Source organism: Syngnathus scovelli, chromosome 14 (genome assembly GCF_024217435.2).
Source record: "Syngnathus scovelli strain Florida chromosome 14, RoL_Ssco_1.2, whole genome shotgun sequence".
NCBI lineage: Eukaryota > Metazoa > Chordata > Actinopteri > Syngnathiformes > Syngnathidae > Syngnathus > Syngnathus scovelli.
Window position 1 is genome coordinate 4080760 of NC_090860.1, and position 16741 is coordinate 4097500.

Here is a 16741-nt window from a genome sequence, read left to right on the forward strand (position 1 = left end):
CACAGGTCTGCGATGCGGGCTTGTAGTCCGTGATGATATGAATGCCCTGCCAAAGGCTCCGTGCGTCCCTGCTGTCCTTAAAGTGGGCGGTAATCTTGCAAGAGAACACCCTTTTCGCTTCCTTGATGCCCCGGGACAGGTCGGCCCTCGCTGCAAAACAACACTAGTATACTGTTCAATTTTTGACTATGACTCTTATCGAGGCTGGGATGATGTGAAGAATGAAAAACAAAAACGTTTTTTTATTAAAAAAGAACACTCCATAGCGACAGCAAATATTCATCCATGATGACCATGAAAGTTTTTTCCATTCCAATGGGCATCAATCAATGGGCTGGCTCTTGGCACAAAACGACGTGCCGTCAGCTGCTTGGCTGATGGACGTAAGTAGTGAGACAGCCAAGAGTCAGGAGCGTGTTTTGGTGCGGCGCCACCTGTTGCATAGCTTCGTGGACAGCCCCACGTCCATCGAGGCTCTTCGAGATGCTGCCCTGCTTTTACACTCTGGCTTCTTTGTGGACCTGAAGCACATGCCAGTACAAGTCTCAGGTCTGGTGGACTTTGTCAAACCAAGACGTTGGGGGAAAAACACGTGAAATATTTTCTGCCTAAACAAGTAGAAATCTTTTGTTAACATTACTACACGTGTCCTTGACCACCAACTTAAAACAGTGATGATACCCGATTGTGAACAACGGGACGAATGCGCTCGAATTGAGGTGGACATCTCTATGAGGGATGTTGGACACCGCTGTTTTGCATACCAGTGCAAGTATTTGCTCGTTGAGTACTATTCCCTACAGACTTTAGAAATGTCATTTAACACACTAAGAAAAGATTGCAAACAAAAGTTTTTTTTCTGATGCAGACAATTTGCTGATGTGTCAAACTGCTGCGGTATAGCGCCAACTACTGCTGACGAGGACTTAGTCAGATTAAGTATCAGTGGCTAGTATCGACGCCCTCCAGGAAAACCTGATCCCTTATCATAAGGCCGGTTTTGACCTTATACCTAGACCTGATATCGGTACGCACCCATCCCTTATACCCACTTCAAACTTTAAAAATAAGAACCATAAAGAAATGACAATACGCCACATCCACATAAATTGGGGTGATGGGCCGCAGTATTTTCAGCCATTGGGCAACGTTCAGAAGTTTCAGACCACAGGGTTAGAAAAAAGTGCAGCAGAGTCCAATGACACCCCGCCAAAGAAATGCAGACAGGTGTGATGGTGACGTCACAGCCCTCCTCAGCCTGCCTTCTAGAACCGGGTTAGAAAGAACCATTCCATTGGCACCACACGGCCTCCAGGACGCTGTCCTCGCTGCACAACACCCCCCTCCATCCATGTTGCGAGGGCCAAAGTTGGACAGGTCAGCGCTGGCCCGTGTACGTTCGGACCCAAGATGTGAAGGAGGCCGCCGCAGATGAGATCATCCCTCCAGTGATGACAGACGGCTGAGACACTTGCAGCGCACTCTGAGAGAGATCCATCGGCTGCGAGCGGGACATCAGATTCAAATCCAAGTGCTGAAACTGTTCCTAACGGTGGCTGACATGTTGCGCACAAAAGGTGGGCAGTACCTGCGATGGTATATCGCAGAATCGCGGACTGGGCACAGTCTCCCAGTCGGTACCGAGGTCAGTCTCGTCATCGGTGACGGCCTCGTCTCCGCTCTCCTCGGCAGCTCCCGAGGCCTCGGGCTCCACCAACTCCATCGACTCTTCCAGGTCGGCGCTCATCTCAAATGGACCTGTCCTGAAACGGAGGGGACATGCTCAGTGCTCGCTCTCGGGACGACCGTGAAGCGGTCGCCGGCTCACCTGCCCAGGTTGGCATTGTCGGCCGAAACCAGGAACATGATGTTGCGGAGGGTGTGGTGTGGATGGAGCTTGTCATAGTCCACGTGCTGCACAAACCCAGACATCCAGCACCCCCCCAAAAAAAAATTTGACTCAAAATGTCCTCAAACCAGGGGTCACCAACCGTGGGCACCAGGTCGCCCGTGAGGACCGCATGAGTTGCCCACAGGACTTTTCTAAAATTAGCTCAAATAGCGGCACTTGTCAGTGAGCTGCATCTATTTATTTTACAGTCAAACCTCGGTTTTAGAACATCCTGGTTCTCGAACAAATTGGAATTCGAACAAAAAATTTGAGATTTTTTGTTTCGGTTGTCGAACAAAATTCGGAGGTCGAACCTCGCGAGATGAACCGGGAGGACCCGAGAAAACCCGACCGAGCGGCCCGGATGCCGACTGACTCCGTGGTTATTGTATTTTCGTTACTTTGAGGATTGTATTAACCCCTAATCATGCGTCCAAAGAAAGCAAGTGGGAGCAGTAAAGCCATCCTAAAACACAAAGACGCTCTTAAGGCAATGCGACAGTGAGCGCCCGGGCGTGCTGCGGTTGCGCGATCTGATCAAATTAAGCTCCCTGCGCACTGAGGTACACATAAATTTTGGAAAGTACATCAGGACTTTAAAAATATTTTCTAAATTTCAGCGACGACTCTGTCACAATGCGACCAGCGCGGTGCAGTTGCGCAGTGGGCGACGCGCTACGGTTTCGCATTCTGCGGTGCGCTGCAGTTGCGCGATCGGACAAATATGCGCAAATGAAAAAATGCTTAAAAAAGGCGGGGTTTGTTTGTCTTGAAACGGATTAAAAAATGTTTCATTATTTGTAATGGGAAAGATAGATTCGCAATTCGACCGATTCGCTTCTCGCACCACCTTCTGGAACAGATTGTGGTCAAAAACTAAATAAAAAACTAATACTGACTGTATTTTTGCTATTCTTGTTAAAATCACACTTACATGTGAACTGTAAATGACAATAATAACAAATTGAGCAAATTGGCTATTTCGGAAGTGTGTGTCAAACTGGTAGCCCTTTGCCTTAATCAGTACCCAGGAAGTAGCTCTCGGTTTAAGAAAGGTTGGTGACCCCTGCCTCAAACTATAACACATGCGACGCACACAGGCAGTGAAGCGGAAGAAGCTGGTGCCGCAATTACCTGTGAAAAGCACAGGTGCAGCGTGTTGGTGTTGAGCTTGCTGAGTGCGCGCGTGAATCGGTAGCGACTCAGGTTGTCACCGCAGAACTCGCTGGAGGAGGAAGGGAAGAAAACGTTGAGGATGAGGTCAAGCATCAGGAGCGCGCTATTGCGTGTTTTGGTGCGGCGCCACCTGTTGCACAGCTTCTTGGGCAGCCCCACGTCCAAGATGTGCGACAACACAGTGAGCAGCTGCGTGGCGTAGCACAGAGCGGCGCTGATGGTGTGGGCCGGGTTGATGTGGTCCAGATCTGAAAGGGACACCCCGGGCAGCACTGGTAAACAGACGCATTAGACCGCGCTGGCAGACCACCACCAACCCGGGCCGTGCTTGGCGCTCTTCTCGTCCACCCAGCTGTAGTAGGCGGAGCAGTCTCCGTTGCTAGGCAGGGTGGCGGCGGGCCCCGCGATGCTGACGCTGGTCTCGCCGTTCTGGTCGTCCCAGATCCAGCGGCCTGACAGGTAGGTGGTCCTGCGCGCCTCCGCCAGCTCACTCACCGTGCTGGACGTCAATGCTGCCTCGCACTCGGATGCCACATCGGCGGGGTCTCTGAGGGGTGTGGCAGCGTGTCGTTAGCGTGCTTACTGTATCTCGGTCGAAAAGTAGGGCTTTTCTGCCGTGGCTCACCTGCTGCAGGCCTTCTCTTCCCGCGTGGGGAAGATGTGCGCCATCAATTCGGCGATGTGCTCGCGCCGCACGGCCGCTAGCTGAGTGAGTCGCTCGCCCAGCTCTCGCTTGCGTCGATCCAGCAGTTCAGCCAGGCGCCGATTGTGCCGCTCGATTTTTTCCTGCTTCTGCTGGTGGCGCTTGGCGCGGCGCTGAAGGAGTTGACGTTCCTCCTGGGAGTGTAGTAGCAGCTCCTTGTCTGCGGGATGGGGGTAGCGAGGTGACGCGTAAGGACACATGGTGACTTATATTCAATTAAGTTTGGAGATGACGCAAGAATAGGGTGAGGACTTGAGATGACGCCAGGCGTCCGCTTACCGATCTTGACTTCTTGGCGTGCACAGGTCAGCGCCTGGCTGATCTGTTCCATCTTCACGCGGCACCACATCATCTTCCACTTCTGAACATAGCGTAATCACAAAGCGCTTAGGGTCAACCACGCCGCCACCTCCAACTCGTCGGACTCACCGTCTCGTCGGTCCGCAACTTCTTGCGCATGCTGTGGATGACCCTGAGGAGGACAGGAAATTCTGTGATCACTAACCAAACAAGTTGACGCGCACAAAATCTCACCGATGCTGCAGCTGCTCCCTCTCGTCTTTCAGCGTCTTGAGCCTTGCCATCTTGTCTGTGTACCTGTGGCGTGGACACGAGACACAAAGACCAAATGTCTCATTCCATCCAATCCAAATGTAATTATGGAGCACTTTGAAAAGCATAAGTGCTGTATAATTTATCCACAACACACAGGTTAAAAACAAAATAACATAAAAGATGCAAAAAAGCAAAGAAAAAAGCAGTACGATAGCAAAACTCACAACTCTCTGTGCATGGTCACGGAACTCCGAGGTGGGGGTTTGACGAAAGTATTAAAACGCTGTCAAAGCCAAAGTGTGACATTCATGTTGAATTTTACGTCACAGGGGTTAGTTTGTGGGGAAATTCAACGTTTTAAGACTACATCAGCAAGTCATCGCCTCTACGTGTCTAACTGCTAACGGAGCTCCAATTAGCTGCAGTGCTAATGCGACCGACTCGATTAAAACAACAACATGGACGTAAACAATGGCTGTGCGTCGAATGTGTGAATTACAAATCAACACCCGAGAAACGACATTTCAGTACGCGGTTATCTTTAAGAAAAGAGTCGCTTGGCATTCTGTCGTGTTTTGTTAATGCTATGTTCCAACGGATTCTGCGAGCCGACGCGAGGTGTGCCGTGCTGTGGTGTTTGGATGTTGTCCCAACATCTATTGAGTCGTTTTGGAGGGTGACAATGACGCCGAAGTAAAGAGGGGGTTTAGATTTCGGATGACGTCGCGTCAACCACCGCACATCATCGGTTTACAGGGGTACTGTGCGGAGGTCAATCGTATATTCCCAAATATGTCAGCGAAGTTCCGCCTTGCTCTCACCTCTCCGCGTTTCTGCCGTCCAAGTACATGAAGTCTCCGGCCTGCACGCAACGGGCACACGTCAGCCTTCGGCGGGACGTGCTGCACAGCGGGCACCGCTCTACCGCCACGAAAAGACCCTCTGCGTCATCCACGGACTCCACCATGACGCCGGCGGCCAGAACGGTCTGATGCGTGCGAGGCGGCGCTGTAGGCGCAGGCGATTGCGGCGGCCTGCCAGCAGGACAAGGGGCTGCTGGGTTTTCGGCGAGAAGCGGCAGCCCCGCTGACGTTGCCATGCTCGCGTGGTTATCACCTAACCTTTTTTTCCTTAATATATATTTTAAATATATATCACCTAACGTAACTAGTACACGACGTCAACACTCGTAAGGCGTTCATGGTGACGTCAGACTTTTTTGGGTCGTGACCAGCAAACACGGCGAAAACGTTCGGCGCCACACTTCCGGGTTCTGTTTTGTTTGTCATGACGTAGCAAATGCTGGGCGGGGCTTCCACTGGACGTAAACAAATGTGGGCAATGTTAAACGGATTTTTCTTCCAGTGTGACAAATACAAGTTAATGGTGTAAATGTGATTAAGAACGTTTATTAGCTTTTTTTTCATTTAACTTTTTCCCCACTTTTGTGTTCTGATGGTACATGACCAAAACTAATTCCCATCAACAACATAAAACAGCGCAAATATTTACAAATGAGCAGGAAGTGACATCACTGCTTGCGGAAGCCTCTTAAAATGGGGTAGATGTTCTCGAAAGCTTCGTAGATCTCGTTGCGCTCTTTGGCGCCTGCAAGGAAAGCAGATTGACTGGCAGATCATTGATTGATCAAGTAAAATATTGAATGTTGCAGGCACCCTGACTGGCCGACGCCTACCCGTCAGGACGACTTTGCCTGACACGAAGATGAGTAGAACGATCCGAGGTTTCACCATCCGGTAGATTAAGCCCGGAAACAACTCGGGCTCGTAACTGCACAGCCGCAAGAACAGTCTAGTTAGCCCGTCAATTAAAACAATGTCAATGGGAAACTGTAAACTGTAACAGGCGCAAGAACGGTGAACAGGTTGAGAACATGGGGAGTAACATAATTGAGAACTTCATCTGAAACAAGATTAAAAGTAATGTTGAGAACAGGAACAGGACGGAATTCCAGCAGGAACATGGACAGTAACAGGATGAATTGCATAAACAGTCACAAGATTGAGAAGCTGAATATGACAAGTACAATAAGACTGAAAACAGGATAGCAAAACCTGAACAGGAACAAGAATGTGTGTATAATGACAGATGATCAGCGACATCACTGAGAACCTGAGTAGGAACATGTACAGCATCAGCATAAACTTGAGCACAGACAGTAACGAGATTCAGAACTTGCCCGGAACAAGTACTAAATGCGTAGTATCAAGAATGAGATCCTGTGTAAAAACTATACATGAGCAAGGAGTAACAGTCTGAAGAGCACATGCAGAAACAGGAAAATGATCACTAAAGAATAAGTTGCAGGAACTAAGTGATGGGCAAGGACAGGATGGAGAACTTGAGCCTGACCAAGAGCAACAAGAAGAACACCAGCAGGAACAGTAACAAGACTGAGCGGGAAGATGCACAGCAGCAGGATGAGCGAGGACGTTGCGCAGAGAGGAAGTGCGTGGAAGCTGCGACCTGCTGAACTGCTGGTGGGTCAAGACCAGGCCCTCCAGACGGATGGGAAAGCAGACGTCGCAGCTGGCCACCATATTCTGGATCTTGAACTCCAGGAAGCGAGCGGGGAAGCCCAACTTCTGCACCACGCGGGCGTACTTCCTGGCCGCTAGTCGGGACTGCTCCTCACTGCGTGCGCTCATACAAGATTGCCGTTAAAAAAAAAAAAAGACGACACTGGAGCGGGACGGGCCAGCCCAGGCAAACCTGCTTGACTATGCAGACCGACCAACCTCTTCGCTCCGGTGCAGACCATCTTCCCAGAACTGAAGATCAGTGCCGTGGTTCTGGGCTCTCGGATCCTCATGATGACTGCAGCGAAGCGCTAGAAGCACAAAATGCACCTCTAATAATGCTAAACATGCTAGACCAAATACGCTAAACCTGGTGAGCACAACATGTTTAAAATAAACATACTCAAAGTAAAGAGGCCGAGCTTCGCACGCAGTCCAAAAGAAAATGCTGAGCTCAACATGCTAAAGTTAACAAACTAAACATGTTGAGCCAACCATCCCGAGCTAAACATGCTCATGGTTAAGCTCAAGCCTTCAACTCCTGAGGTTGCCTTGGGTGAGCTCGATACCTTGGGGTTGTACTCTGCGTTTCTGGCTTGAAGGGCGATGAACTTGAGGTCCAGCGGACAACCCAGGTTCACTGTGGAGACGATGTTCCTGCGTACACATACACCCGTGACAGCATGCACTGGATGCCAAAATGCAGTAGGAACAGGAAGAGAAATGTGGACACCCTGCACAGCTTCAAGAATGTGTGCAGGAAAAAGATCATGGGCAGGAACAGGATGGAAAACATGACCATGTACAATAATGACGTCAAGAGCAGGAACCTGAACAGGCTCACTATGGAGACAACACTCAATATGGTAGCTGGACGTACTGCAGCTGCGGGACGATCCCTGACCTCTCCGTCATGGGGGTCATGGGCGTCATGGGGGTCATGGGGCAGAAGATGGCACTCTCGTTAGCCAATCGTGAGGATGACGAAAAAGGTTGTTCTTCATCTTCACTTTCGTGGTGGGATGCCAGAGCGACGCTCCCACCGCCTGTCAAATGCACGCAAACCTGCATTGAAGTCATCTAGTACTTTTGCTCATACTTTACTTTAAAACACACAATCCACCATTCTGTTACTTTTCTACCTGTTCAAAAAGGGACAGTTTGTAATCATTTGCAGGATGCCATGCTCTATTTTGATTTTGCGCCGTCGTTTTGGCAAGCACACTCTTAGAAAAAGGTTTGAAATCTCTTTACTTGGTTAAGTCAAGTATTTTCACTGTGCATAATTTTGCCTTCATAGTCGTGACACTGGTAGGGCCCGACCAGCAGGTGACTCATGCAATACAGTAGTGCAGGTAGCCAGTACCTTCGGTATCCTGTGTGCTGGCACTCAGCTCGTCAGGTAGGAAGCTGAGGTCCAGGTCGTCGCTCAGTTCACCGCTCACCTTCGGGGAGGGCGGGAGCGGGTCGGCCGTGCTCGGGAGGCTGGCATCTTCCCCGTCCAGGAAGCCAGAGTCCTGCCCAGAAAATGGCTTAACTTTGCAATGATTGATTGGAATCAATCGTGAATCACTCACCATCATTCATCACTATCAATCATTTGCAGTAATTGCAGTGATCACAGCAGGAAAAAAATCCACAAAGTAGCCAACAATATGCTTTTATTCACAAATATTTTAGCTTTAGTTGAATTCACTTGATCGGCAAATTACTTGAGGCTACCGGCAGGTGTGCCAAAAATGCTTTTGTTCAATAAAGCTATTGAAATCGCACCACTCCGATTCTCCCTCTTGTGATAGCAACTCGGATTAATTGCAATTCAACTAGCTAGCAATGTTTCCATCAGCAGAGACGAGCCCGAGTTGAGCAACATCAGCCGTGCGGTGAGGCCACAATAAGTGAAGCGCGATATAGCGAAGGACGCCTCCTTGCAGAGCGTGACTGCCACTCAATCACTCACATTTGCAAAAGAGTCATCCAAGTAACGCTCCAGCACCGACTCGTCCATGACTCAGCAAGCACGTGTCAAGACTCGCCAGAATTTTCTTGCATTGCTCCCAAACAGGTAAGCGCATGGGCCCAGCTGCATCCAATCTCATCATGATGGAAACACACACACACACACACGCACGCACACACACGCACGCACGCGCGCATGCACACACGCACACACACCATTTACAGACAATGGAAAGGCTTGAGGTTTTTTTCGTGATAGACTTCAGTAGTAATTAATGTAATTAAAAAAGTAAGTAATTAAGTAATTTACAAAAATATTTTGATAAGAAGCAATGTAAACAAAAGAATTTCAACTCAAGTCAAGACTATTTGTATAGCCCTAAATCACAAGCAGTCTCCAAGGGCTTCACATAGACAAAAAGTTGACAATTATTCTCAAAGCATCCCCTGATCTTAAGCTCCCAAAAGGGCAAGGAAAAACTCAAAAAAACCCTACCAGGGGAAAATGAGAAACCTTGAGAAGGGACCACAGATGGAAGGATCCCGCTTTCAGGATCACCAGGCTGCAATGGATGCAGAGAGGGCACAAATAATAGATAATATGAAAATCAATGAAAAAGTGGATGTCCAAGTCAAAGCGAAGGGCTGCCTGAGGTGCCTTCGATTGTCCTGGCAGTGTCTTCGAGGAAGGTAAGCTGCAGTTCCCTCATCCTGAATTGGTCCACGAGAATCTAGATAGCTACTGTCAGCTTGGGTACCACCTAACTACCTGCCCAGCTGGGGAGGGATGGGGGGAGGGGGGATGGGGAGAGGGAGCGAAAACAAACTCCAGCCGAATCGGCCACTACAGGTTAATTAAAGGCCATATCATAGAAATGTGTCTTTAAACGTGTCTTAAATGTTTCTCGTGAGGTAGCAGTTCCAATATCCATTGGTAGGGCATTCCAAAGCTCTGGAGCCCGAATAGAAAATGCTCTAGACCCTGCAGACATTTTCTTGGCCCTCTGTGTCACTAAAAGACTAGCGTTTTGCGAACGAAGGTTACGAGACGGAACATAAGGAACAACTAGGTCGATGAGATATGAAGGCGCTAAGCCATGCAGTGATTTATAGGTTAATAGAAGAACCATGAAGTCACATCTTAAATGGACCGGGAGCCAATGTAAGTTGGCTAATATTGGGGCAATGTGATAAAATGTTCTTGCCCGTGAGAGCAGCCTCGCAGCAGCATTTTGTACTAACTGTAGACTTTTGATGCTGGACTTAGGAAGACCAGAGAATAATGCATTACACTAGTCCAGGCACGACGTGACGAACGCATGTATAATAGTTTCCGCGTCACCGGTCGAGAGGATCGGACGAATCTTAGCAATATTACGAAGGTGAAAAAACGCAATTCTGGTTATATTCTTAATGTGTTTTTGAAAGGAGAGTGTTTGGTCAAATATTACCCTGAGATTAGTTACAGTATCGCTCTGAGTGATGTACGGTTATCTATAGTTATTGTTGGATTTTGTCCACAATTTAGGGAGCGCGTTATCTGCGCCTCACGGCAAAAGCCATTGCCAATCACCTGTTATCTAATTTACTCACTGCATGCTCGTTTGATTTCTTCAGATTTAGGAAAATGCTAAGACACTGAAGCAGAAATTAGACTTACACAGGTTGGTTGAGTTCAATCACAATTCTTGTTCAAAAAGCTCTGTTTTCAGGAAAGTACAATACAGCGCTGGGCCCTTCAAGAGCGGAAAGTCTCCATTCAGAAAAGGCAACGTTCAAGGTTCTTTGGTTAGCTTATATCAGCTGCACATGCCAGTGTGGGCCGAGTTTGATGGGTGATGAGTCTTTGGGGTGGGGCAAGTTCGCCATGGGAGTGGGTGCTGGTTATGGGCGATTCGGTGTGTGTGGGGGCTGTTGTCTTCCATCCCGTCTCTCAGCCTTGGCGATCATCTTTGGCCGAGTCCTTGGCTGGCTCCCTCTGGCACCTGCTGGTTTTATCTCCACGTGACTTTCCTGTGAACATTCTTCTCCAATCTTGGGCATACACTGTCGTACCTCATTCTTTCTTTGTTAGGCAAAATATTTCCCTCTGTGCAGAGCGTTCAGTAGTAATCAAAAACTGGCGTCTAGCATTAGTCAAAACATAAGATACAATCAAGTACTGAACGGTCAAGACGACTCTGGCCGTGTCCATGATTTAGGGAAAAACATCAGGCATGCATTACACAGTTCCTTAAGGGTCATTAAGCTATTTAGGACATATATCAAAAGACATTTGTTCTTTCAAAGTGCTCAGAAATATCTATCAGATCATAAAGTTTATAAAAGCCTTCCTCATTACCACTTATCAAAAATGTCTAGTTACGTATGTCTTATTTATTGATTTGGTGTGTAGGTATAATTATATGCTTAAAATGTTTCTTTTATTGATTTAATATGTGAATATACTTGTCTGCTTATGTACTTTATTCAATGAGGTTTGAGCACATCTGTTTTTGTAGCTGGGCAAGACTTTTTGTATTTTGACCCCATTCCTTCATTATAGTGGTTTCCTTAAATAAGTGTTGATAACGAGTTGGACCAATTATCAACATCTCAGTTTTATCTGGGTTAAGGCGAAGGAAGTTGAGAGACATCCATTGCTTGATCTTCGCAAGGCACGCCTCAAGATTACAACAGTCCCGCGGATCTGTCATCGATAACGGCATATATAATTGGGTGTCATCCGCGTGACATTGAAAACTAATATTATATTTACGTATTATGTCCCCAAGCGGAATCATGTAAATATTAAATATAATTGGTCCGAGTACCGATCCCTGTGGGACACCACACGTAGCAATATAGAGCTCAGAGGACGTATTGCCATGGACCACTCGGTGTGTCCTGTCTGATAGATAGGAATAGAACCCTGAAATACCAACACAACTTTTAAGACGCTCTAATAAAATAAGTGAAGTCTACAGTGTCGAAGGCAGCACTAAGATCGAGTAGTAACAATACCGATGAAGTGTTTGAATCCATAGCTATGAGGAGATCATTAGTCACTTTAGCAAGTGGAATGATTAGCTCTAAAACCAGACTGAAAAGATTCATATTGATTATTGGCGACCATGTAATCAATAAGCTGCTGCGCTACTACTTTTTCAATAAGTTTTGCTATGAATGGGATGTTTGAAACTGGCCTATAATTACTGAGACAGTCCGGGTCAAGATTTGGTCGCTTAAGTAACGGTTTAATGATAGTGGTTTTAAAGGCTGTTGGCACTATCCCAGAGGAGACAGACAGATTAATTATATTTAAGACGGACGGTCCTAAAATTTAAAATAATTCTTTAAGTAGTTTGGCTGGAAGCGGGTCGAGTAAACATGTTGTTTGTTTAGCCGCACTAACCAATTGTGTAAGCCTTTCAAGGGACACACTTTTATTTATTATGTTATTTGTTTATTTATTATTTATTCATCGCTCTTATTTATTCATTGTTTGTGCCTTCTTGTTTTTACTTTTTGTGTTGTTTACTTGTATGCATATTGTGTACTATGTCTTGTCACTGTGGGATACCGGGAAACGTAATTTCGATCTCTTTGTATGTCTTGGCATGTGAAGAAATTGACAATAAAGCAGACTTTGACTTTTTGACTTAAATTTTGAGAGGGTTATTGCATGATCATCAGCGCCGGTAATCGGCGGTCTCGACTGAGTGATTGGAATAGTATTCTTGATCTCATCCCTAATGGATTCAATCTTTCCAGCAAAAAAATTCATGAACTCGTCAGCTGAGTGGAAGGAGCTATCAGGGGTCGGTTTTATTGCGATTAATGACTTGCGAAAAATAACGAGTTTTTGCCAAGATAAGTGCATCTTTATATTTCAGGAGGCTGTCATGCCATGCCTGATGGAAAACCTCAAGTTTGGTTAAATGCCATCTGCGCTCATGCTTTCTACATAATTGCTTAAGCGTACGCGTTTCATCTGTGAACCACGGAGTAGGCAATATACGGCTGCCTCAACCAGCTGATTAGCAAATTCCAAGTTTGAGAATATTGATTCATAAATCAATTCCAGATTTGTGCATATGACGTGTAGGAACAATTGAAGCACGAATTTGTGCAGACGCAGTCAATGTACGAGGCGTTAGCATGTTACTGGTGGTGTAGCATGCTAACGTGCTATTATGCGTGCTGTCTTAGCTTCTGCCAGGACACAAAAACAATGGCATCTCAGTCGGAAGGTGCTAATGTACTAGCATCCACGCTAACACTTGCAGACTTTGTTGCAAACATTTATTTAAGAACATTTTAAATATCTGAATAAGTCATGTGACCTGTGTACCGTGTTCTGAGATCAGCTGTCAATCATCCATTTTGTTTCAACCGTTACAGAGAACAGAGAGTGATTGTTAACAAAGTTTTGTTCAAAGTGCAGTCGTCTCTAAACAATCAGCAAGAAGTCTCACCCGTAAACAGGAAGTAACGAGAAAGGAGGAGGTGGGGGTGATGGAGTAGGGACCGGGGGGGGGTTAGGGGTGTGTGAGGGGTCCAAGCTTCCTGTGAACGGCTTGCAGAAGCAGCATGGAGTACTCCTCCAGGAGAGCCACTGTCCTTTCCTGGTCTGCCGTCCCCGCGAGGGCGCTGCTGCCCGGTGGCAACAGCAGGGACTGAAGCTCCGCCCTCATGGACCAGAGGGCTTCAGACAGGACACTGGCCATTTGAATGTGCTCAGGGTCTTCGTCTTCCGCACAAGTGCCGCTCACCTGCAGGGGCACGAGAGGAGGCCACGTTTCAGCAGCCCTGAGATGAGCGGCGAGCGGAAGTTGGGGGAGGGGCGAGTACCTTCCTGTAGAGGTGGGTGGCTCGCTTGAAGCAGCTAAGCATCTGATCAGTCAACGCTTGGCAGGACTCAACGCTGGCAGGCAAGTCTGCGAAAAGAAACACGTCAAATGGACGGGCGGGTCATGCAAGAGGAGGGGAGCAGGGCAGGGCAAAGAACCGTCATGCCCCACCAATTCAGAAATGTTGCTATCACATTGCAGGTAAAGTCTGTAGCAAATAAGAAGCGCAAGGTGAAACTCGCTGTGAAAGCTGTGGGTCTTCCTGAGGCAATGAAAATTACTTTTAGGGTTCGAGTAACTTTCTCACTGATTTTGCTATAGCAACTTGGCTTGGTCGCAAAACACCCACTAATTGTGAGTGTGTGTGTGGTGAGTACAGATAAAAGGGGTTAGGGGACAGCGGCTCACCGGCTGGTGACAGACAGGAAGAGGAGGGATGATGAAGGCGAGCCCAGACGGAAAGATGACAGGATGAATGGATGAGGAAGACAAGCGGCGTCCAAACCTGCGTCGTCCCCAGGCATAGTTGGGGGTCCGGGTGGGGGCCCAGGTGGGGGGGTGGTCCTGATGCTCATGATGGAAGGTTTGTCAGGCAGCAGGAGCCGGGGGAGCGGGACAGCCTGGTTACCTTGGCAACTCGGTAAAGAAGAAAGGGAAGGAACGGCCATGGCGGGTGTTTGGCAAGCCCCGGACGCCGCCCCCGCCATCAGCCCCACTTGGTTGAGGGCGTCACCCAGCGAGGCCGAGCGGGACATTTTGGCGGCGGAGCTGGCGGTGGGGTTCATGTAAGAGCGCTGCGCGCAAACTGACGGAGCGGGGCACTTTCTCGGAAGCGTCATGGCACCCGTCGCCTGCTGAGGAGACGACCTAGGGCTGGCGGAAGCGAGGTTCTGGGGAGGATGAGCAGCAGCCAAAGCGCGTCGGGGGGCTGAGGGGAGAGAGGTGGGACGTTGAAGGGTCATGCCATCTGGCAATAAAAAAAACAACAACAACACAACGCTCGTCACCAGGAAGTGAAATAGTACTTGTACAGCAGGCTGTAATTGCCTCCAGCTGGACAGACGTCCCCCTTGACTGAAGAGCGGCTTATTTCCGGGGGCAAGGAAGAGTTATTTATGTGCGTACCCGACACATGCACAGCTTGAAGCTTGTGGATTGTGGCAAGTAATGGAGGTTTGACGTTAACACCATTGCATTGTCTGAAATTGTGATTTCCATCAAAAATGGCAAGTGGAAAGTTCAGCCCTACGTAAATGCATTGCTTGTGAACAAATGAAACTCCGCCCAAGTACAATACTGCAAAACTACCTGGAGCAATCGCAGTCTTCTCAAGGTCCAATTCCTTGCTCCCTGTGGTGGCCTCGAGGTTCCGCTCCACTTCTTGTGGGTGACAATCTCCCGGTTGGTTGGGAGTCCATGTCATGCTTGGGTCCTGGGTCCCAACCTCAGGCGCCGCCGGGTAGGACTTGGTCTCCATACCGTCTGACTTCGGGATGGTTCGGCTGAAAATCCAAACCAGAAAAAAGGTGAGAAGATATGAGAGACAGAATCGGAACATTCTGCCGATGTGGGTCTAGTGGTACCTGGCAGGAGAGTTCTGGTTGAGCAACCTGAATGACATGCTGAGACTCTCATTGGAGCTGTGCGCGGTACTGCTGGGTCCCTCTGCGATGTCGGTCAGCGTGGCAAAGTGTTTCTTGAGGAAGGTCTCCTGGTCCGGAGTCTGCGGGACCTGACCGGCGTCCTCATCCTCGTCCAGTGAGTCGGCGTCGTCACTAAGACGATCTGTCTGCTCCGAAGGCTCACTGTCTGGTGTGACAAATACAAACGGACCTCTTTATTCCTTTGTTCCTAACTTTGAGGAACCTGGCATCAAGGAAGCATCTGGAAGTAAATTGAGTCTCACTTTTGGCCACTGCCGCGTCAGGACTGGAGGTTCTAGAGAATCTGAGCGAGCAACCGCTGTCCGGACTGGGTTTGTCCTCTTGTGCGCTTGCAGGATTGGCGCCCTTCACCTCAAAGTTGCCGCTCAGGCTCACTCTATCCTCCCATTGGTCAGGAAAGAGCACCGGCTGCTCCCTCTCCACAATCGGATCGGGCACCAAGGTGAAGTCTGCCTTTGGATTGGCCAGCGCCTCAGCGTGCTCCACCTGTTGGCACCGGTCAGACGGTCAGAAGGGCTACGGATCCATCTGGAGCCCAAAGTGAAGGTTTTAGGTCTCACAGAAGAATTTTCTCATCCCAAGTATAAGTTCTGGTTTTCAGGTAAGGTTCCCGTGACAAGACAGGGGAAGGTTCTAGCCCAGGGGTGGGCAAACTTTTTGACTGGCGGGCTGAATTTGGTTCTAAATTTTGATCGGGGGGCCGAACCAGGAGCAGATGGATGTAGTGTTTGTGTGAAGTAATAGACATGTAAAGGTTATTGCATGAAGGTTTTAGGAGGTAGTAAAGCATGGATATTCAAAAAAAGCTTTTTGAAAACAAATGCATTTATTAACAGCATTAACAAAATATTTCACCAAAAAACTATCAGTGATTCTCATTAAATACGACACTGTTATTATGAATAATAGTTTCCATCACTTCAGCGCCTGCAGGTCAGATTTATGAAATATGTTTATCTAATGAGGCGAAATCACATCAAACGGCAAACATTCTGACCAAATACATCATCTTGAAGAATCAGTGAAAGAATACTTCTAAATAAAGTAAAAGAAATCAATAGTATTGTTGGTTTTTTGCTAGTGCATCATGGTCTGGAGTAAAATTTGTTGTGGTAATTCTTAGGATAGAGCCGAGGTGTCGGTCCGTTAACCTAGAGCTGTGACGGGCTTTGTTGACGTTCATGTGGCGGAACGTCTGCTCACACACGTAGGTCGAGCCAAATTGTCCTCTCTTTTTTTTTTTTTTAAACACTCGGCACTCAGTGTCCACCTTTCTTTTCCTCGGGCCACCCATTTTAGTGGAAGGATTCCAGGGGAAGGTTTGTGGGTGGCATTAACGTAAAACTGTTTCTGAAAGCTCAGCGCGCGAATTACGAGAATGCTGACGTCACAGCCCACGCTCGAAATTCGGCACTGATGGA

General features: G+C 48.1%; 3 protein-coding genes across 16 annotated transcripts in view; all 3 read right to left on the reverse strand.

Moving 5' to 3' along the window:
* Nucleotides 1-210: 210 nt before the first annotated feature.
* On the reverse strand, nt 211-5596 carry atg14 (autophagy related 14). 3 transcript variants are annotated; one of them, XM_049739883.2, is made up of 11 exons: nt 5147-5596; nt 4305-4367; nt 4200-4242; nt 4050-4131; nt 3693-3930; nt 3385-3614; nt 3198-3315; nt 3026-3116; nt 1829-1914; nt 1589-1763; nt 211-1501 (listed from the first exon to the last, which is right to left on the reverse strand). In XM_049739883.2, exons 1-11 carry the CDS (start codon nt 5422-5424, stop codon nt 1379-1381), a joined length of 1527 nt encoding a protein of 508 aa, XP_049595840.1. In that variant the 5' UTR covers nt 5425-5596; the 3' UTR covers nt 211-1378. The 3 variants fall into 3 exon arrangements, with proteins under 3 accessions (XP_049595840.1, XP_049595839.1, XP_049595841.1); XM_049739882.2 differs by having other exon boundaries at nt 3198-3339; XM_049739884.2 differs by lacking the exon at nt 211-1501 and having other exon boundaries at nt 1607-1758; nt 3198-3339.
* A 118-nt stretch (nt 5597-5714) lies between these two features.
* On the reverse strand, nt 5715-8961 carry tbpl2 (TATA box binding protein like 2). Of its 5 annotated transcripts, XM_049739896.2 has the most exons (8): nt 8826-8961; nt 8232-8382; nt 7746-7911; nt 7435-7522; nt 7085-7176; nt 6813-6980; nt 6022-6116; nt 5715-5933 (listed from the first exon to the last, which is right to left on the reverse strand). In XM_049739896.2, exons 1-8 carry the CDS (start codon nt 8871-8873, stop codon nt 5857-5859), a joined length of 885 nt encoding a protein of 294 aa, XP_049595853.1. In that variant the 5' UTR covers nt 8874-8961; the 3' UTR covers nt 5715-5856. The 5 variants fall into 5 exon arrangements, with proteins under 5 accessions (XP_049595853.1, XP_049595855.1, XP_049595852.1 ...); XM_049739898.2 differs by lacking the exon at nt 6813-6980; XM_049739895.2 differs by having other exon boundaries at nt 5715-6116.
* A 4133-nt stretch (nt 8962-13094) lies between these two features.
* The window catches only part of mapkbp1 (mitogen-activated protein kinase binding protein 1), a 32760-nt gene continuing 29113 nt past the window's right edge, over nt 13095-16741 (reverse strand). For 6 of the 8 annotated variants that reach the window (XM_049739846.1, XM_049739848.1, XM_049739845.2 and 3 more), the window contains 6 exons: nt 15563-15806; nt 15240-15465; nt 14965-15158; nt 14162-14623; nt 13658-13743; nt 13095-13578 (listed from right to left, as the gene is read on the reverse strand). In XM_049739846.1, coding sequence (XP_049595803.1) covers nt 13345-13578; nt 13658-13743; nt 14162-14623; nt 14965-15158; nt 15240-15465; nt 15563-15806 — 1446 coding nt within the window. In that variant the 3' untranslated portion in view covers nt 13095-13344. Of the gene's footprint in view, nt 13579-13657; nt 13744-14064; nt 14624-14964; nt 15159-15239; nt 15466-15562; nt 15807-16741 lie in introns of all 8 variants that reach the window. The other 2 variants (XM_049739847.2, XR_007485664.2) reach the window with 2 other exon arrangements.

Coding starts and splice junctions, on each gene's coding strand:
- atg14 (XM_049739882.2), bottom strand. CDS start 5,424: ATGGCAACGTCAGCGGGGCTGCCGCTTCTCGCCGAAAACCCAGCAGCC. Junction 4,243..4,304: donor AGGGAGCAGCTGCAGCATCG/GTGAGATTTTGT, acceptor TGTCCTCCTCAG/GGTCATCCACAGCATGCGCA. Junction 1,502..1,588: donor TCTGCGATATACCATCGCAG/GTACTGCCCACC, acceptor TCCCGCTCGCAG/CCGATGGATCTCTCTCAGAG.
- tbpl2 (XM_049739894.2), bottom strand. CDS start 8,873: ATGGACGAGTCGGTGCTGGAGCGTTACTTGGATGACTCTTTTGCAAAT. Junction 7,523..7,745: donor GGGATCGTCCCGCAGCTGCA/GTACGTCCAGCT, acceptor ATGTGTACGCAG/GAACATCGTCTCCACAGTGA. Junction 7,177..7,434: donor ACGCAGAGTACAACCCCAAG/GTATCGAGCTCA, acceptor TTGTGCTTCTAG/CGCTTCGCTGCAGTCATCAT.